General features: G+C 43.8%; 2 protein-coding genes across 12 annotated transcripts in view; one reads left to right on the forward strand and one right to left on the reverse strand.

The window, feature by feature from the left end:
- The first annotated feature begins 1,395 nt into the window (after positions 1-1,395).
- On the forward strand, positions 1,396-18,342 carry PLD6 (phospholipase D family member 6). 2 transcript variants are annotated; one of them, XM_035131602.3, is made up of 2 exons: positions 1,396-2,173; positions 3,606-4,117. In XM_035131602.3, the coding sequence occupies exons 1-2, from the start codon at positions 1,735-1,737 to the stop codon at positions 3,893-3,895; spliced, it is 729 nt and encodes a 242-aa protein (XP_034987493.1). In that variant the 5' UTR covers positions 1,396-1,734; the 3' UTR covers positions 3,896-4,117. The 2 variants fall into 2 exon arrangements, with proteins under 2 accessions (XP_034987493.1, XP_088512749.1); XM_088656623.1 differs by lacking the exon at positions 3,606-4,117 and adding an exon at positions 18,082-18,342 and having other exon boundaries at positions 1,606-2,173.
- Positions 6,461-20,916, reverse strand: part of MPRIP (myosin phosphatase Rho interacting protein) — a 146,274-nt gene continuing 131,818 nt past the window's right edge. For 8 of the 10 annotated variants that reach the window (XM_035131560.3, XM_035131559.3, XM_088656617.1 and 5 more), the window contains 8 exons: positions 19,503-19,650; positions 19,241-19,358; positions 18,645-18,804; positions 17,325-17,444; positions 17,080-17,166; positions 16,144-16,306; positions 15,488-15,573; positions 6,461-11,390 (listed from right to left, as the gene is read on the reverse strand). In XM_035131560.3, the coding sequence (XP_034987451.2) occupies positions 11,319-11,390; positions 15,488-15,573; positions 16,144-16,306; positions 17,080-17,166; positions 17,325-17,444; positions 18,645-18,804; positions 19,241-19,358; positions 19,503-19,650 (954 nt within the window). In that variant the 3' untranslated portion in view covers positions 6,461-11,318. Of the gene's footprint in view, positions 11,391-14,007; positions 14,074-15,487; positions 15,574-16,143; positions 16,307-17,079; positions 17,167-17,324; positions 17,445-18,644; positions 18,805-19,240; positions 19,359-19,502; positions 19,651-20,916 lie in introns of all 10 variants that reach the window. The other 2 variants (XM_035131561.3, XM_088656614.1) reach the window with 1 other exon arrangement.

The following is a 20,916-nucleotide window of genomic DNA, read 5'->3' on the forward strand; positions in this document are numbered from 1 at the left end:
TCCACGGCGTTCATAAACCGAAAATTCGTAAACTGAGGTGTTCATAAACCGAGGTTCCACTGTACTGTGAATAGATCACAGTCTGTTGGGAGTTGGACGTCCCTCCCCTAGATGGTTGCAGCATCCGCAAAGGGCATAAGCCGGCTTTGTATCTTCACTAGATACAAAAAAGGACAAGGTGCCTTTTTCACGCCACTGAATCAACCGACCTTGAGAGTCTAAATATAGCATGTAGAATCTCTCAGTTCTGCAAGACTCCACCTTAGATTCCACCTAAACATTAGGAAGAACTTCCTGACAGTAAGAGCTGTTCGGCAGTGGAATTTGCTGCCAAGGAGTGTGGTGGAGTCTCCTTCTTTGGAGGTCTTTAAGGAGAGGCTTGACAGGCATATGTCAAGAATGCTTTGATGGTGTTTCCTGCTTGGCAGGGGGTTGGACTGGATGGCCCTTGTGGTCTCTTCCAACTCTATGATTCTATGATTCTAAGACACATCTGCTGTGTCTTGTAGTTTTGAAGCAAAGTTGCTAACATTTGATTTAAAAAATCAGGTTGGCGTGGCTTTAAGCATATGTAAAGGGACTCTGCTTACCGTAAGATGTTTCTTAGTTCCCAGTTCCTTATTTGCTTGAAAGTTTGAAACATTGACAAAAATGTCAAGTTACTAAAGTAAGCTTTTTGGGATGTGGAGTGCTTTTAACTTTTCTGATGTGGTAAACTGCCTTGGCATAAAAGTGCAAGGAACGAAGAAACAGGGTTCCATCAGCAGTCATGCCCATGGGAAAAAATTGGTCCCTCAATGCAGATTTGGATTAATGGTGGGTCTCTGGGGTGAAAAGGTTGAAAATTTGAAGGTTGAAAATTTTACAATTTTTTTATTTGCTGTAAGCCGCCCAGAGTGGCTGGGGAAACCCATTCAGATGGGTGGTATAAATATTATTATTATTATTATTATTATTATTATTATTATTATTAAGAGAGCCTGTTTTATTCCATATACTGTATAGGCAAGTGAAATTTATTATTATATTTATTTATACAACTTTTTCCCTGGCAGGGACTCAAGGCGGCTTATGGATAAAGAAATAAGAACCACTTTTTTAAATAAAAGTATATTGATAGAATTAAAAACTATAAAAACATAAATTTATATAGTTATATAAACTTTAACTTTCTTTTTTCACTTGTTTGTTAGACTGTATCCTAAACTGCCTTGGACAGATGCTGTTTTGAAAGCCGAGGATTATAAATGGATAAAATTAAGTTTTCTTTTAAACAAAATACGAAGCGCAGCTGGAAGCGACATAACCAGAGGCTTTGAAACTATGGCATGTGCGCATGCGCCACCTTTCCGCGCCTGCCTATATTAATGATGGCGCATGCGCTGTAGTGGACCCAGCTCTCTGAGGGGGCAAACCCCAAAGCACTTGAGCTGAAGAGGGCGCGTGCGAGTCAAGTAAAAAAAAAAGAGTGGCTGAGGTGAAGAGTGCGCATGCGTTACGTCCGTTTAAAAGAAAAGGCGGCTGAGAGGAAGAGCGCGCACGCGGACGGACGCATGCGCTGTGGCGTGGGAAGGCACGTTTGAGCGGGAGGGAGCGCACGCGCTTGTGGCCGTTTAACACACAGCAGTTGAGAGGATTAGCACGAGCGGTGGGGCGCATGCGCGGTGTGTGGGGGGGAAGGCGGTTGGAGGAGCGCGCGGGGACGCCGGCCGTCGTGGCAACCCTGAGGCGACGATGTGGCACGGCAAGGCGGGGGCCCTGCTAGCGGTGGGGCTCGGCATGGCTCTCGAGGCGCTGGCCTGCTGGCTAATAGGGCAGCTGGGTCGGTCGTCCTCGTCGTGGTGGTGGTGGTGGCGGAGGAGGCCGCCTTCCCCGGTACGCGAGGTGCTTTTCTTCCCGTCGCGCGTCACGTGCGTGGAGTCGCTGCTGGCGGAGGAGCCGGCGACCCCGTGCGCGTGCCTGCTTCCCCACGGCGAGAGCGCGCTCGGGCGGCTCCTGGCGCTCCTGCTGTCGGCGCGGCGCTCGCTGGACCTGTGCGTCTTCGCTTTCTCCAACCCGCAGCTCGGCCGCGCCGTCGGCCTCCTGCACCAGAGGGGCGTCCACGTGCGCGTCGTCACCGACACTGACTACATGGCCCTCAAGGGATCGCGGATCGGCGAACTCCGGAGAGCCGGTGAGTCGCCCGGGAGGGAGGGAGGGAGGGAGGTGTGAGGCGGAAGGGGATCGCCAAGGATTGTCTAGCCCAACCCCCTGCAAGGCGGGCGCCACAAACCAGATCTGAGGGCTGTTCACAGCATAAAAATACAAGTTTGTTTAAAAACAAACAACCCAAAAAACCGACATAATAAAGTCAAAAAGTAAAAAGAAGAGCAAGACAAAACAATGACCCCGTCCCCACCCCCTCCCACAAACACATTTAAAAGGCCGGTAAAGAATGAACTTCCCTGGGGAGAGCCTATTCCACAAAAAGGGGAGCGGCTGTCAGGTTTTATATCGTTGCAAATCTCTGCGGTGCATTTTCTTTTTTAGAAACAAACAAACATCACCACCTCTCTTAAAATTCTCAAATGACAGAGGCTGCCACCTTTGGTTCCACTGTGGACCTCTCCAAAAACTCTTCTTCCTGATATGAATGTTGTTCATAATTTGTAATGAGGTCCCAGCTTGGGAGGAAAGTGGGGTATAAAATACATTTAATAATAATTATGCTGAATTTGGTAGCGGAGTTGTCATTTACATACTCCACCCTGCAAGTATTTTGTTGTTTTCACTTACTTATACAACAATCAACCTTCAGCAGTCCCACCCAGCCCCAGCAGAACCACTTGGTTGTTGGCCTCCATCTGTCTCTAGAGAAATGGAATGTGACTTCCAGGATGAAGTCAGTAGCTGCAGAGATTGGTAACTCATTAACAGCTGCCTCCTGTGTTGTTTTTGTTGCATTAGCAGCACTGAATTTAATTCTCCAGGGTGCAAGCCTGGGCTGTGTGTATGGCGGCCATGTCTGTTTAACGCCATTTAACTTTTAAGTCATTTCAGGGTATAATTCCACAAGTTGCCCTGTGTCCTCATAAGTACTTTTTGCCCTTAAGAAGTTTCAGCCACTGAATTTCTGTATGTAGCTCTCAGTACAGCAAGTATAGTGTTGGGAGCCAAGTCGAAACAAAAAAATAAAAAAGAATTCCTTCCAGTAGCACCTTAGAGACCACCTAAGTTTGTCATAGGTATGAGCTTTTGTGTGCATGCGCACGTCTTCAGATACACTGAAACAGAAGTCACCAGACCCTTATGTATAGTCAGAGGGTAGGGAGGGGTATTACTCAGAAGGGTGGTGGGAATGGGTGATTGGCTGATACCATAGGAGTGGTAAACCTGTTAACAACTGCTATTGGTCTTGCAGGAAAAAGCAAGGGGTGAGATGGCTAAAGAAAGCTTTATCATGTATAATAAGAATCCAATGTCCTTATACCTATGACAAACTTAGTTGGTCTCCAAGGTGCTACTGGAAGGAATTTTTTTCTTTTTTGTAACGGGAGCTAAGTCAGTTTGGTGGAAAGATGGAAAAGTGATTTTGTGGCACTGAATAGGGTATGCTGGTTTTTCAGGAATTCAGGTACGTCATGATCAGGATAGTGGCTACATGCACCATAAATTTGCCATCATTGACAAAAAAATGCTGATCACTGGCTCCCTGAACTGGACTACTCAAGCCATTCAAAACAACAGAGAGAACCTGCTGGTAGTTGAAGACAGGGACTGTGTGAATCTTTTCCTGGCAGAATTTGAAAGGATTTGGGAGGACTACAATCCTGCTCATTACACATTTTTCCTCGAAGAACAGCAGGAACAGAAAAAGGATAAAACTATTCCTCAAACAAAATTGCAGCTTAAATGACTATTTTGAAGCAGTAAAATTTTAGTCCAAAGACTAGTTCCTAAGTTATGTGTTTGAGAATTGCATAAATTGCTTTAGGAGAAACTAAACGCAAATTTATGCTTCTTTAAAAAAAATTGTACAAGCAACATTGTGTGTTTGAATTATTTTTTTGAGAAATAATGGCCTGTACTTGTGTGCTATTATATCTGTTCTCAATAAAGCATGCCTTTTACATTCTAATACATATGTTTCTGTTATAAAAACAACTGTCCCCACATGTAGATAGCATTTCAAGAAGAGTGTTTATTCTGCCATTCTCTTGGCAACCCTAGCATCCACATGCAGGGTGTTACTGGGGGGTGGGAACCTTTTTAACATACAGCCAACTCCCAAATTTATGTGGTGCTTACATTCCAAGGCACTGCACGTTTAAGTCAAGTTAAATTTGAAATACGACTGAAAAAGCCTGCAAATACCCTGTTCCGCTCCCTTTTGTGACATTTTTGGGTTACTTTCGAGTTCAGTGCAATGCTTGTGTGCGTGATTGCGCACATATCAGATGTACCTAAAATGTTTGCTCCCTGAACGGCTTTGTCCCCATTGGTTTTTAATGTTTGATGTTTTTATTATGTTTTTCGATATGCTGTAAGCCACCCAGAAGCCCAGCCATATGGGTGGGGTATAAGTAAAATAATAAAAATAATTACAGTAGAATCATTTGCCTTTGTAAATGAGCAACATAAAGCGAGAGACCTACTTGAAAATAAATGCCCAGTGTGTGAATGGGTATGAATGTGTGTGCTTAACTCACAGATAATTCATGTGCTGGTCTTTCATGTGTGGAAGGGGAAGTAGTATTACTGTTTTATTCTGCCTTGGTCTGACCACACCTGGGCAACCAAGATTATTAAGGGTCTGGAAATCAAGCCTTACAGTTTGATGGAGTTGGGTATGTTTAGCATGGAAAAGAGACTGAGAGGAGATAGGATAGCCATCTTAAAAATCTAAAGGGCTGTCACATGGAAGATGGAGCAACCTTGTTTTCTCCTGCTCCAGAAGGTAGGACCTGAACTAATGGATTCAAGTTACAAGAAAGGACATTACAACTAAACATCAGGAATAACTTTCTGACAGTAAGAGATGTTAGACAGTGGAACGGACTCCTTTGGAAGGTTGTGGTGCTCTCTCCTTCTTTGGGGTTTTTTAGGCCATCTGTCATGGATGCTTTAGTTGAGATTTCTGCATTGCAGGGGATTGGACTAGATGACCCTGGAGGTCCCTTCCAACTCTACAGCTCTATGATTCTATGACTGTACATGTGTAGAGTTCAGCCCTAGAATCACAGAATTGTAGAGTTGGAAGGGACAGAACTGGAACTTGGTATGGCAGTGGGTGGGGAAGCTTTGACTTTACAAGTGTTAAGACTTTATCCACTGTCATTCCTGGCCACTGGCCATCCTGGGTAGGACTGATGGCCATTGGGCAGCGAACATCAGCTGGAATATCACATTTGAAGAGGGTATACTCAAAAACACCTGCCTGTCCTAATAAATGGGTGGGTGCAGAATAAGGCTGAGAGGCACCTTATTTTGGCATGTAAGTTGTAGCCATGACCAATATCCCAAGTGTAGAAATATCCCAAGTGTATTTTTTGTGCCAGTTTGGGGAAGGAACTTTTGAGGTAGGAATACTCAACATCTGGAAGAACTTTGACATTAAGAGCTGTTAAGACAATAGAACAGACTCTCTTTGGAAGATGTGGACTCTCCTTCATTGTAGGTTTTAAAGCAGAGGTTGGATGGTGATCTGTCAATGGATGCTTTGAGATTCCTGCATTGCACAGGGTTGGACTTACAACTCTATGATTCTATGGACACCAGAGTTTTAAAGGGCTTTGCACCAGTCTTTCAATGATTTGAGTTTCCAAAAGTATTGAAGCTGTTCCAAAGAGGTGGGTACACTGTAGTGACTTAAATATGTTGTGTGCTCCTCAAAGAGAAAGATAGTGGATCACAGTCATAGAACTTTCTCCAGGGTCATATGCTGTTTTAAAGCAGGTATATTCATTTAACTTTTAGTTTTTAAAAACTGTCAGCAAAGCACATACAAAAACACAATGTGGTAATTAATAGTAATTTACCACTATTTCAGAATTCTCAGCCTTTCTTGAAGCCGTTTAGTAATACTGTATACTCAACTCCAGCTGATCATTAAATGCTTCTATTGGTGTACTGTAATCATTGTGGCCTTCCAATGGTAGTTCATAAAATGTTTTTTAGTACTTTTATTGAAGGGTAACTGCAGGTGGGATAGCTAGTACAACCCATCCTTATGAACTATTAAGTTCTTTGGACATTTAATTTCACACATGTTATTTTTGTTGTGTATCTGCTCTGAAATGCCTCTCCAGAGCAGATTGGAGGCTTTCCACAATTGTATTGCATAGATCCTTTTATTAGTAAGTATAGCATCCTTGATTGTTGTCTTCTATTCCTGATTGAAAGATGCAAAAACATTGGAATGCTATTTCAAGAACTTCTCTGTCTTTAGTGTTAACAAAAATCTTCTGCACAGCATGCCAAGGGTGGTGCAAAAATAGTTTATTACGATACAGTTTTATGTATAGTTAAGTAATTAATATTTACAAAATAATCATCAGCTACATCCATGGGAACCCTAGCATGTCACACAAGGTTTGTAAGGAATAAATACTGTGACATAAATGATACTTCTATTACAGTGAACAGCTGAAGGAGGAAATAGCTCTTAAAAGCATGAAAACAAAACAAGAGGAGAGATACCTTTCAGACTCCTAAGAGGCGGCTCAAACCATTCATCTTTGCAAAAGGAAAGTCAGATTGGACATGTTTGTTCACCAGGCAAATTAGAGAACATGTTCCCCCAGTGAATTGGTTTTATTTGATTCTGTTTCTCTTGCATGTGAGTTCCAGTTTTGGGGGTTAGCAGCTTTCCTGCCGAATCCCATGGCTGCTCTGGCTCTGAATCTTGCAGGGCTGGAGTACCGGTAATTGATCATTCTCCTCATGCTTGATGCTTGGATGACCACTTTAGGATTCAATTTGGTCGTGGTCAATTAGGAGCTGAGGCTTCTGTAGGCTTGCTTGTTGCTCAAGCAGGTTTATAATATAGACTGATGACTTCAGTATCGTTTAAAAGGAAGCTGGTGTTGAGTGGGCATGAGGAAGAGCTCAAATAGGGATACCTGTGTGCGTGTACAGTGCTTGCCTCACCTTCTTAGCCACATACACATTTTGTCCAAACAAGTACCACATTGGAGGAGTGTACTAATGCAGGCTTTTTGTTACTCAAGAACACTTAGCTGATAGCTTCTCAAGTGCTTCTATTTCTCTTTGAGGCGACTGTTTTAATACACAATTAGAAGCTGAGTTCTTCTACTGGCAGACTGAAATGAGAATCCTACATCAATCCTCAATGACTACAGAGGTTAATTCACTTGGCACTAGAGGGGTTCTGCTGTCAACTCCGGGTTTCATTTACTCCTTAGTGGATTTCAGTGCATGGCGTGAGGCTGCTGAGCACCGCTTGGAAAAGCAAGACATTTTCTAATGTGCCATATAACTGTTCTCCAAGGCATGCAGTCAGTAATGGACTCCCATCTACTTTCCATAGTCTAGTGGTAAAGATGACCCTGGCACTGTAACTCTGCTGAAACTACATCGCAATGAAATATAGTGTTACAGTAAATTGAATAATCATCCTACGTTAACTGTATTCTGTCATGCTGTTACATCACCATGCCATGTAACCTGAAAATGATGGGTGGGTTGCGGGAATAAAAATCTACTCCATTCCCTTATCGAAATCCTTGGTTTACTCCGCAACAGTGCCAAGTTACCATGCAAGAATACTGATGTATGCTTAGTGACAGAATAACTACCACCATTAATATACAGATATACTACTCCCTGCAATCATATATATGCACACCCAAGAGTTGTTTATGCCACTGTCAGCTCTAAGATTATTGAACTGAAAAGGGTAAGAAAATTAATGTATAGGTAAGTAGGCTTGAAGTTTTGAAACACTGTACATCTTCTTTGGACAGGCATTTCCAAAACTAAAAAGGTATCAGAGAAATTTAAAAAGATATTTATAATGTTCAAACAAACCAGACATTCTTTAAGGGAACATAGAGTGGGTTTATCGGGTTACACTAATTTCCTTTTCCAAGTCAAAAGGACATTGTATTAGAACAAGATTTAAAAAAAATCACCCCCCAAACCCCTCCACTGTTGTTGTTTTTTTGAGTAATAAATATTTACATTGCGTGCTTTGAATACTATACAGGTTTTAAATTATTTTTTAAAGAGAATAACAAAGCTTTTTTTTAAAAAAAGAAAGAAATTACAAAGGAAGTATAAGCTACACTGAGCGTGCATGTGCAAGTGTTCACAACAAACTAAGTACTGCATATGAGCCACCAAAATGCAAAAAATCCAGTGGGATTCTAATCAAGTATGTTGTCATTACAAAAAGTGACACTTATTAAGAAACAACGCGTAGGGCTACTTGCAGGCAGCCTCTGCCACAGGAAAAACAGCCTGCTTGGGATCTGCACATCAGCACAAGCAATCCCCCTTTTCCATATTTTAATGGGATAAAAGAAAATGAGTTTCATTAACAGAACACTCAATTCTGTTTCAAAAGGAGAGACAAATAAAGAAATCTGCAACAGGCAAGATTAAAGAAGCTGTTATGCAAATATATTTATACTGTACATCCATTAGTGTTGAACTTCACCGAGACCACAGTTATTTTGTAGTGTAGGTTTGTGTAAAATGCAGCAGCTTGCAATAGAAAATACCTATTTATTCACATAATGTTTATACTGTGCCTTTTAAGAGCCATTCAGGAAATACAACTAGAATGCCAACTTGCTTTGCTGTGTATGAAGAGCAACTTGGTCACAGCAGTACAGACTTCCTTGAGCAAAAAGATGCTTGGTTGCTTTTTTTACACCAATTTTAATGTTTGTGAAATACTGGCTATTCTAATCTTAGAGGACATTTGTTTGTTTTATTAAATAAGTGTATGGATTAAACATAAACATAATCCATTTGCAATGATTTAGCAAAAGATAATTCATCCCAATGGCAAGGTTTCTCTCAAGTTGCAGGTACTTAGGGAAAAATAAGATTCCTCTGCCAAGTTACAAGCCTAGTTAATAATTTTAAAGGAGAAAGAAAATAATCTAGGCCTGAAGCATAACCACCTTTCCTTAGCCACCCTGGGGGGGGGGATATACTGGCTTTTCCATTATGTGCTAACCACACTCTGCAGTCCGACGGTATGGACAGACTGCTAGAGGCACCAATGCAAGACAGCCAAACCCTATCCCTGTCATACATGATTTTAAAAGTAACTGCCAGACACACAGCAAGAAGAGAGCAAATTTTCTGCTGTGAAGACCGCCCCCTGCTCCAAAATAGCAACAGCTTTTGAAGGAACATTGTTTTGCATATAACACCAACAAAGATGCTAAGAGCTGTTTTGCTTCGGCATGGATCAGCAGCAAGGGCCCACAGAATAGCATCAATGTGTGTCCAATTAAGAACAGGATGAAACTAAAAGGGACAGGGTGCTCTCCCTAGCCTCTAACAGCAAAACTTTGCTTTACAGATTTGACTGCTCAAAAGATCAACAATTTTTGTCTGAATAGACTGAAAAGCAGAACACCACCTCAAATTCACCCCACCGGAGCAAGGCAGATAAAAAGACCTAAAATACCAAAAGCTGCCTTGCCCACAAACCTTGTAGAATTAACTTCCCAACACTTCCTATACGTTTTTCAAAACAGCAATGTTCACCTGCTTTTGGAATAAAAAATTGCATGCATTATTCAAAGCTTCTTTATATACATTATTCTGCTTGGGAAAGGCCTTTTGGCCCTGGAACCCAACAGATCAAATATTCACTGCCTCTGTCATTGGGCCTCATATGTAAGGAGGACAAATGGGCCCATACAACTGCTTTGTTTCAGATAGACAATGGCACTGAGTACTAAGATGGTTTCAAAAATTTGAACTGCCACTTTTCAAATGCCCCCTTTTAGCAAGGTTACTTGTGACTTGCCATTCCCGTTTAGTTTTCTCTCTCCACTGACATCTTCCAACTGTATTTCCACATGCAGATGCTACCAGCTTACATGAACATACAGAAGACTCTCTTCAACTGTTTTGAGACCCATTAAGTCAATCCAAAGGCAAGCCAGCCCTCATTTCTGCCTTGACCTGCTTGGAGGACTCGCCTGACTTCAGCTGTACTGTTCCAAATACCTCTTGCTTATCAGCAAGCCACGCCCTTCCTGCTTTGTAAAAGAGCCCCGCCTACTTAGAATTCTGAACCATTCCTACCGATTACATGGCAGAAGCGCTCTTACTGCCTCCAGAGGACCCCAGAGTAAGGGTTGCAAAAGATTTGTTCTTTAAAAGGCATCTTGAAGAAAAACTCCTCTGAGCTTCAATCTAGACAGAAGAATTTTGTTTGTTTTGCAGCAAATTAGGTGGGAGAAAAGTCTGGGTCACATTGTATGACAGACTCACCCCACTGAAACTCTAACAAACGGTGCAGATTCTGGCATGGCCTTACCAGAAGGAGTGTGTGGAAGTAGACCACCCTATTTCTCCAAGAGAAATAGTTAAGTTGCACTGCTTAATTTCATCACGAGCTGATTGCACTTCAATGCCTGCAACTGTTTGTATGCAAAGCAACTTAAAAGCTTTTCAGGAAGATCTAAGTGGTGTTAAGGGAATAAATTCCAAACTGACCACATAGTTAAACACCAAGCTACAAATCAGGGCTGCCACAAATGTCTTTTTCTAAGCGAATATCTTGCTGCAATAAACAAGCTTTCACTAAGGGCACCGATTATGCCAAAAACAGGTCTGCAGGTCTTGTTTCAGTGGTTCAAAATTTGATCCAAAGCATGCACTTAAGTGCTGGATTCCTCTAAACTGGCAGAGCTAAGCACAGTGTGTTGCCTCCCTCCCCCCATCCCAGGGCCCTGTCACTACACCAAATAATTTGGTAAAACAGAGCTAGCTTATCAACAGGCTGTTGAGCCTTAATACTGACACTTAGTGTAATGGATATACAGTAGGAAGGATGTTTTTGTAGAGAGCCAAGTGGGGTGGGGAGCATATCCCCAATCTCTCCCAGCCCTCTTGCCAAGGTTAAAAACTTTATAAGTCAGGACTAAGAAGTTGGGAAGTTCATTTGTTGGTGGGCAGAAGAACTCCCAGCATTTTCCAGTCTTCTGGAGCATCCATACAACAGAAAAAAAATCCACACACAAGCAACAGCAGTGACGATCCTAGAGAACAAAAAACAGAAGGGTGCTTGTGCTGTGATGCCGCAAGCAAGAAGGTGTGCGTGGTCAAGCCAAATAGGAAGGAGAGAACTAGTCTTTCTTCAAGTCCTTGGATTCAAAGAGCTTGAGGCGCTCCTGCACGGTCAGGCCTTCCTTCAGACTCTGTACATGGGAGGACAGAAGGAAGAGCAAACCATTAAATGCCATTCTGGTGGGGAAAGCAAAAATCCAATAGAGAGAGATGACACAGATGCTCAGGCAAAGGAAAGGCAAGAGATGGCATCCTCGATGGGAAGATTAGAAAGACATGCTTCAAAGAAAATGCACCATTATGGAGTGGTGTTATTGGTGAATCAATCTGTGGTGAAGAAAGACGGCAAATGAACTGGATGACTGCAGGCACAGCTAACTTAGTTGGGAGAGTAATTGCTTGGATGTTTGAGGCAACTGCAAAAGCCTTTGCTAGCTCATCAGCGCCTCTAAACTGCACTTTTCCCATAACCATTTTGTTTGAGCACTCAAGTTCAGGACTGTACATCAACAGTTCATCAGCACAGCTGCCCTGAGTGATTCATTTAACAAGCAGTTATGCCCCTACAATGGTTAATTCTGGTGAAAGCTAAATGGCTCTGGAGAGAAAGGATAGCTCAATTGGTTGCAGCATAGTGCTGATAATGCCAAGGTTGCAGGTTCTTGTATTGCAGAGAGTTGACTAGATGATCCTCAGGGTACTTTCCAACTCTACAATTCTATGATTCAAAGTCCTATCTTGATCCTGATATAAAGCAGCCGGTCTTGATAGACCAGGGTACCATACTTTTCTGTCTGCTTTTTGCTAATCAGAGAAATATGTTAATTTCCAAATTAAACCCCCCCCAAGTTAAGGGTCCATTTTGGGCCCTTTTTATTTCATAAGGGCAAAGCCAAGCACAGCCTGAAAGCTTCTAGCTGCCAAGATTACATTTTCAGTGTTTTGGCAATCTCACGTCATGTTTTTCTGGAGCTACTTGTGATATGATCTAAGGGTTTACATCAAGAATGGGGAACCGGGTGGCCTTCAGATATACTTGGACTCTTAACTCCCAGCAGCCCAGAAGAATGGCCAACAGACAGGGATGATGGGAACTGGGAGTCTAAAACATCTGGAACGCAGCAGGTTCACCACCCCTAATTTAAACCTTATGAAATCACTCTTCTGCCTCTTTAGCAGTTATTTTAAAAGAAGAATCTCCATGTCAGACACTGGCTATTTTTCACTGGAACATACATTTCTTACAATGAGATCCAACCACAAATCAATGAGACCAGGACATGCAAAGTTTCTGGTCATCTTGTGCCAATGTCCATTTCCTGCCATTTTAAACAAGCCTTTCCCCACCCATCAAATCTAATTACAAAACTTTACAAACTGGGGGAAAGTTGATGGAGAGGAATGGCAGCAGCAGCTGATTTACAGGCAACCGAATCAAGGGATGCAGTTGCAGGTGGACTGTGTCACTTCAGAATCGAATCTGTTTTTATACTTATCCATGACAAAAATTCCCTGCACTCAAGGTTGACAGGGAGAAGGCTAGCCCAGAACCCTTTGCTCTAATGTGCTTTGCTCTGTTTGAAAGGGTTTCTTATTATGTGTGTGTGTTGAAACAGGCGAACCATTACCCCAATACAAAAACTCAAGTGACAAAGAGTCCCAACAAAAGCAGCACCATGCAATTCTGCGGTAGGTGTAAGAGAGCTCTAGGGGCACTGTAGACTAAAGCTAAAGGCAGTGTTAGTCTAGTGTCAGACATTTAAACTGCTCTATTTGCAGTAAAATATCCAGTTCTGTGGATTAAAATTGCCTCCCTATATTCCAAATCAGATGGTTATAGAGGAAAATTCTTACAGTACATCCAAACCAAGCTGCCTATGATATAGAACATTGCTTTTTTCTGTGTCAAAATGTAGGTATCTTCTTTCATCAGGTGCGGTACTTATCTTGATGGGCAGTACACTTAATTTCTGAAAATTAAACCTCATTCAGGAATGAAACCATGTTTTGAGAAGGTGACTACTCCTTTTATACAGTAGTGACCTAATTTTTTCAGTTATTGCTGACAATCTGCAGAAAATCAACCGCTTTCTTCCATTGGGTCATCTTTTTTTGTGGGGGACACCTAATATAACAACTAAGACGGTTGGGAAAATAAACGAGTATGGGTTGGGTAGATCAGATTTAGTACCAGAATATTTAAGAAATGGGTAAAAAGGATTTTAAAAGGGGGAAAGGTAGAGGCCAGAAACCTGATCTGTGGACAGTGCAACTGGCTTTTCACATAACATCTGTCTGCCCTTCGTTAGGAGCAGGTTGGGAAAAATTCATCCGTTCCAGAGGACATAATTAGTGAATCAAAAAGTACCCTTCTGCCTGTACACACTGCCATTTGGGAGAGTTAAGTCCAAAGCATGCATTTTCATCCAGCATGCACACTCTTTTGTCCCATGCCTTCAACGCACTACCCCATTGTTCGTCTTAGGAGGTGCAGAAATCCTTCCAGTGATGGATGTCAGTGAGGGCAGGGAGAAGCAAAAGGATGGAAGGGGCACAGAAACTGCCATTCAATCTGGCATGATCTTAAGTTTTGAATTTCTGCCTCTTGCTCCTCCCACTTAACCTCTATGTAATTCAAAGGCAAGGGGAGATAGATTCTCATTAGCCATGAAGATGTGAGCCGGGCATGCATTTGTGGGCTGCCCCTCAAGAGGGGCAGTGTTCTTTGGAAGGTGCTGTTTGGATTACCTATGTGACAGGGAACCTGGAATCTGGTGCATTTCAGTTATCCCATGAGACCTGCTCAATAACGGACTGTTGTTGGAAGCAAAGACAAAAACAACAACACAGAAAACAGAAATAAGAGAAATACATGAATCCTGATTGCTGCGGAAATTCCCAAGTGCCAACATACTCCCTCCCACCCTAGCCGGGGGGGGGGGGAAGCAAACTGCAGCTTGAGGGTCTTCGTGGCCTGCAAGGTCCAAAGTTTGCTTTTTAAACTCGGTACATAAAATCAGCCACAAAAGGGAAACTATAAATAAAAAGCACAACACTTTGTTATAAGGAGCTACGCCACAGTGAAAAATTGGGATGCTTCGAAACGAAGTGCACACGGACACACAAAACTGGCAAATCACAAATGACACCCAGGACTGAACTACACGATTATCACAACATTTGTGTAACTTTGCGTGTGTGTTTGTCTTTTGCTGGGGCAGGCTTCCTACCATACCAGCTCGGGGAAACCTGGTCTCAGGGTGAGGAAAGTTGTGTGTAACCTTCCCTCCTTCCAGTTCTTACTAGGCTACTGATCCTGGAATTGCACACCAGCACAGGTGCCCAAACATGGGGCAGGAGAGTGGTTCATTGGCACAAGCCAAGCCTGTTAAACAGCCAACAGTACTGCCCTTGTGGTCTAGCTGAAAGCATAGCCCTCTAAGCCAGGGTGGTCCAAACTCTCAGACCAAGGGGGCTGCAACCGTACTTCCAACATGGAACCTGTGGGTCGCACATTGCTTTGTATGCGTGGGGAGGGGGAGAGTTGAGGGAAAATTTCACCACTACCACGGCACACTAGCGCTGCCTTCCCAGAGCCGGCTAAGCAAAGTGCCTGGCTTTGGGAAGGAGCCACAAGGCTCTGGCAGGGTCCTGGAGCCCTCCCTCCCTCCCTCTTCCTACAGTTGGGAAAGTTCAAACTAGGTTTTGGGAAGGAGGCAGGAGGACTCTAGGATCCTGTCAGAGCCTTCATGCCATCTTCCCAAAGCCCAGGGCCCTGCCTATCTGGCTTTGGAAAGGCAGTGTGAGGGTTTGTGTGAGGCATCAAATGTTGTTGAGGGCCACCCAAGAAGGCCTCAACGCCGCACCTTGGACTGCCCTAGTAAAGCTCTCATGCCCTGCACTGAAAAATGGGAAAACTGAAACCACCAACAGTCCCAAAACCAGAGACCCAGGGGTGGAGTAGAATCTGGAAACTTGCTCAGTGCTATTTTTCTAGAAAAAAGGTGCCAGAACTCACCATGAACACCTCTCTTGTTCTCTTAGAACAGCAATGGCACCCGCCTGAGAGGTGCCGGAACTGAGTTCCAGTGAGTTCCAGCTGAAAAAAGCTCTGCGCATGCTAATAACCCAGACAGAACACAGCAGACGTATCATTCATAGACTTGTTATGGCATCCGGCGTAGCATAACCTCGTTTGGAAAGTTGGGTGAAGTCACCATAAACTCACCTTTGACCTGATATTTCTCAGTTGCCGGCCAACACTGGTCCTGTCTTTCTTCAAGAAATCAGGGTTGCTTTTGGATTTCATAATATCTAGGTGGAAGAGGAGAAAAAGAGCCAGTTTACCGTACTGTTGAAAGGACTACAATCGCAACATTTCCTCCCTCGCCACAGAAAAAGGAAAACAAATGGTTGTCAAACGGGCAAAAGCAACAACACTGGCCCAAGACATTTTGCCACTGTAGGCAAAATGCTCCAACACCCCCCTTGAAGATCTGGGTCCCCCCTCCCTCCCTGGTCCAGCCATTGTGCCCACGTTGCCGCCAGCCCCATCACCGTGACTGGTGAGATCAACGGTACTGTGTTGATGGTGCAGGCAAAACCACAGTGGGGCTAGCAGCAGCGTAACTGCGAGCACAGGGAGGGAGGGTGTGGACCTGCTGCCAGAGGCAATGGCTTCACCTAACCTCATGCAAGGGCCACCCCTACCCCAAAGCACAGTCTCCAAAGGGACCCCCATTTGCCACCAGTTACAGAGCTGGCTCCCTAAACTGGTATGGCCCACTAAGTATACCCGAAACGAAAGCCAGAAACTTGGCGTTGCTTTCATCCGGAATCCTCAGCAGTACCTATGAAAAAGCCAAACCAGCTAACAAGACTGACCGTATCCAGACACAGTGGTGTTCTCTGGGGACTTCTCGCCAAGGGCTTCGGTGGCCGCCTTGAGCTGCTCTTTCAACCTGCTAATGTCACAGTCCGCCTTGGCCTTCACAATGCTGAGCTCCGTGTAAATGTCCTTATACTTATCACTGGCATATTTCTTGTCCTTTAGAAAAGACAACAGCATTTCAGCTGAGGAAATGATTTCAGTCCCCTTCGGCCTTGGAGATCGGCAGCAGCGCAGATATTGCCAAAGGGCTAGACAGATTTCAACCCAACAACACATATTGTAGCAATCAGTGCCATATGTACTCTCTTTATCTTTCCTGGTTTGGGCTTTGGTTAAAAAAAAAGCACACTGCAACCCACTGAGACAGGCTCCATTCTTAAAAAACAGAACAATTTGGTTTTGACCAAATAGTTGTATATGGCATCTTTCAAATCTGTGAACTACTCTTGACAACCACCCACTCAAAGTAAGGCAGTATGTATTTCAAGGGGAGGGAGATCACACACTCCCATGGGGGAACCAACGTACAGCTCGCATTTGCCACTGATGCAGACTCTTCTACATTGGAAACTATTAGCAGCTATACAGACTGAAGGCTCAAAATGCAGTTGTCTTCCTGAGGCTATGCAGGTCTGGTTGGGAGATGGTCCGAAAACCAAATGTACGCTGCTCTGAATTCCATGAAGGAACTAAAGACCTGTTTTTTATCTGCTCAGGCATGTTTCAGCACTGGTGTCACTGCTTTGTGGATGCTGCAGAAATACATTTTTGTTGGAATTTTACTGAATTGTTTTATCATGTTGCGAACTACCTATTATCATAATTACAAGCAGTATGTATATACACGAGTCAGCTGAATACATATGCATTTAAAGGCACTTGCTGTCTGCTTGTATGATACAAAGTCAGGCCTCCCCACGAACTATTACCCTCAGTGCTGTTTGCAGTTCATCCTTCAAGGAGCTGATCTCCTGCTTCAAGTACTGTATTTCTGATTCCTTGACTCGCAGCAAGACCTGCAAAGGGGGAGAGAAACCCAGGCAGATGCTTGTTAGGTTAGGCAACCATGTACAAATGAAAAGGGGGCGGGGGTTAAGCCGCTGAGCAAGAAGGAAAGTCCATTTCACATGCCCCTTGAACTCCAACATCTGGAATCAAGGCAGGGCACACTCACCTCCAACTCGTAGGCATCCTTGCCTTGGGTGAGAGGTGAGCCAGCCATCTCGAACCCACCCTCCCCAGTCACCAGGGTCCGTAACCGTGTGATCTCTGCAGCCAGGCGGTTGTTCAGCTCCTGTAAGAAGACCACAAGATGGCTATGAGCAGCAGTTATGAATAAAGCGCTCTCCAATCCTAGCAATTGAACATGCCTATTTTGCTTTAGGATGGCAATCTCAAGGTTATAAATGCCTTCAGTTTTCACCAAACAGCACAAAACAGCATTTGTGGTTCTTTGGGCCTTCCTTGCTGGTATCTGTACTTCTGCAGATCAGACAAAGGGATTGAGCTCAGTACTTCTGCAAACGGCCCAACCAGCACATTTGTTTCCCCCCTCTAAAGATGGACATTTCTTAAATTCAGAGAGTTCTAAAACATTTTTAGTAACCCATGTATATCTATGCTGGTCATAATATACCAGTAGCCTGAAATAATGACTTTTTTTAAAAAAAAATCTATTCCTAGTGGTGAAAGCCTGATTCTTCTGAAGTGATTGTGACAAATTTTTATTATAAAGCATACATTTTATCAACGCTTCGTTAAAGAAGCTATGTCACAAGGCCTGGTGACGAAAATAAGCACACAAAAGGATTTAAAACCAAACCACAGGATTTCAAAAACTGCACATGCAACCATCGTCTAAAACTATGGAGCTTGCATATTGCATAATGTCATCTTTAACACAGCAGTTTCCATCCTGCCTATTTTCCCAGGAAACAAAATGCCATTGAGGAGACCCCCGCCCGGTATTTCAAGACAATTGGAGCTGTGGTGGATTTCGTAAAAAGAAGATCCCATGTTTCAGAGACCACCAAGCAAAAGGCAGTTTACAAGCCTGGTTAAGTCAGCAATACCTTCTGGGGTGCCATCTTTTTAATTAATTTTCCTTACCTAAACCAGGGGGCCTCCTACCAACTTAGATCGAAAAAATGTGTAGAAATCAGATCTGCCAGGTGTTGCAATAAATCTATGGTTTTTAAAATATATATATTTTACTGTTTAGTGCTGTTTTTATTTTTAAAAACATATGTGGGGGCTCCACCACAATATCTTCAGTGCTTAGGGCCATTAAAGGTCATAATCCTGCCCTGCAGAATCGCTATGATTCTGGTCCTGCCGTAATGTTTCATTCCTATTAGGGTGAAACTGCTTATCTTGACCAACTGACTCCCCTGCCCTGCTAGTCAAATCCTGGCTGAAAGCCATTCTGATAAAAGCCCCCAAATGATCCTTTTCTTTTAGGCAGCTGAATGAGGCTGGACAGGTGTTGCTTTACCTGGTTGTGTGCATTGAGCTCCTGGTTCTCCCGCTGGCACTGACGGAGGGCCTGCCTCTCTGCTTCCAGGGCCTGGGCCAAGTGAGCGTTTTCCAAACACTTCTGAGAATACTGCTCGGAGAGAACTTCAAGTTCACGCTGGACAGACTGCAGCTCCTCCCTGATTGGGCATAGGGGGGATGGGGGTAAAACAAAAAATAAAGATTGCAAGGCCAACTGCCACCCCCAAAACAGATCAAATCAACTATCAGAGACTAGGATGCACTGAGGAGGAGAAGGAGGCATAGCACAAGATGGGCATTCAAGTGCATCCCACGTGTTCAGTTTTGCTTTCCCAGGAAAGCAAACTTGAGCATGCAGTTTGATTGCACTAACAAGACTGAACATTTGTGCTGTCTATGGATGGGATCCCCATTAGGGTTAGCCAGTGTGGGAACAGGATGCTGAACTAGATGGGTCTCTGGCCTGATCCAGCAGGGCTGTTTAGTGTGGGTGGTGTAGAATGACACATTGTTCCACCCAACACCACCCAGGTGCCAATAGCTGCTCCACATTTCCTACTTCAACAAATCTAGAAAATACAGAGGAGCACCTACAAGTATTGCCTCTGGAGCGCTTCAATGTCCGAGTTGATGCTGCTGATCTGCGAGCGGTGAGTCTTTTCCAGCTCCCGCTCCAGCTCTTCCCGGTGGGCGTTCTTCATGGCTTCTATGGCTGTGTAGGAAAAGAGGCAAGGGCTGCAGATAAGCTGTCTTCCTCTAAGAAACACTCCCGTCATCTTCTGATCTCACCTCAGGAACAAAACCACCTTCTGATGTTGCTACTGATGACCGCTTATGGTCTTCTCTTTCCTCTTACCTGAGATGGTGGCTGCCGTCTCCTCAGCAAGCAAGCGGTCTTTCTCCTCCCTTAGCTTCTCCAGTTCTCGCTGGTGCTGCCTCTGCAAGTCCTCTATCTTCTTCTGATGGGTCTCTTCCATAGCTGCAAACCCTCGTTCGCAAGTTGCCTGGGAAAAGATGGGGCAGGGGAACTGAATTCGTGTTTCTCAGTGATCCGGCCTCAGAACCTACAGGGATCGTGTTAGGTTGAATGGGTAGGCAGGCAAGCAAACAAAGAGAGGAGGAAAAAGCCATGGAGCTGATGGACAAGCATGCATGGAAGGTCTAGACTGGAGCTCTAATGCCTCTTCAATCTTAACCCAATAGAAAAACTATGTGAAATCTGATTGACTAGGAAGAGTGTTAGTTCAAAACCCACTTAAATGGAGACTTCCGAAAAGCCTTAGAAAGCAGCCCTTGTCATTGGTACTCCATCTGGACTTGGGAGGGGGAACCTGCAGATCTCCTGGTGTTGCTGAATGCTTGTTCCTATCACCCACTCAACAACATCTGGAGGAATGCAGGTTCCTTGTTCCTGATCTATGCTTAACTTGGGATGCCATTTAGATAAGACAAGGAAGAGACAGCACAGCCCAGCGTCATTGTATTGCTGCACAGAGTTGTTTGATGGAAGTATGAAGCTTAAATGCACACTTTTAACCACAAAATCATTGGCCTGGATGTACTATATTCACCTGCACCAACCTAGCCTAGTCCTTGGGAAGCACTGGCTGTGGTTTGCTGTCTGTCCTACTTCTGCACTGTTCAACTTCTTGATCTGGTGTAAAATGTGAAGCATGCACCCTACTTCGTAGCTGCCAGGAAATAGCTTCTTTCCATGCAATTTTTTTTGTACCCATGTAGAATACAACACAGGGTGTCAGCTGAGTCTTAAGAAGTGTGTATGAAGGAGGAAAGCATCTCTCTCTCTCTCTCTCTCTCTCTCTCTCTCTCTCTCTCTCTCTCTCTGTGTGTGTGTGTGTGTGTGTGTGTGTGTACTCTCCTCTTTAAAATATACTTAAGGTACCTCAAGGATCCTAGCCTAAGTCTTTAATAAAATATTTAAATATCTTCAGAATTTTTATTGGCTATTACAAAAGGGCAAAACCTGGGCTCTTTAAAAATGAAAGATGGGTCTTTTCTGCATGAATGCTTAAAAACGGTACTTCTGCAGCTGGCTATGGTAAATAACAACATGTTGCAAAGCTGTGGTTTTATAAGTTGCCTGAAACACATCTGTGGAGGCATGTACAGCTTCAGTTCCTAGCTCTTTACACTGAGGCCAGAATCTTAGCAGGTGGGCTGGGATTTATTTATGCTGCATTGCTCTCTGTTCCTTGATAAGCACAGAATTGCCCCTTGAACCAGCTGTGGGCTGCAGAAGTGGTTGCTGC

Source organism: Zootoca vivipara, chromosome 13 (genome assembly GCF_965207765.1).
Source record: "Zootoca vivipara chromosome 13, rZooViv2.hap1.1, whole genome shotgun sequence".
Taxonomy (NCBI): domain Eukaryota; kingdom Metazoa; phylum Chordata; class Lepidosauria; order Squamata; family Lacertidae; genus Zootoca; species Zootoca vivipara.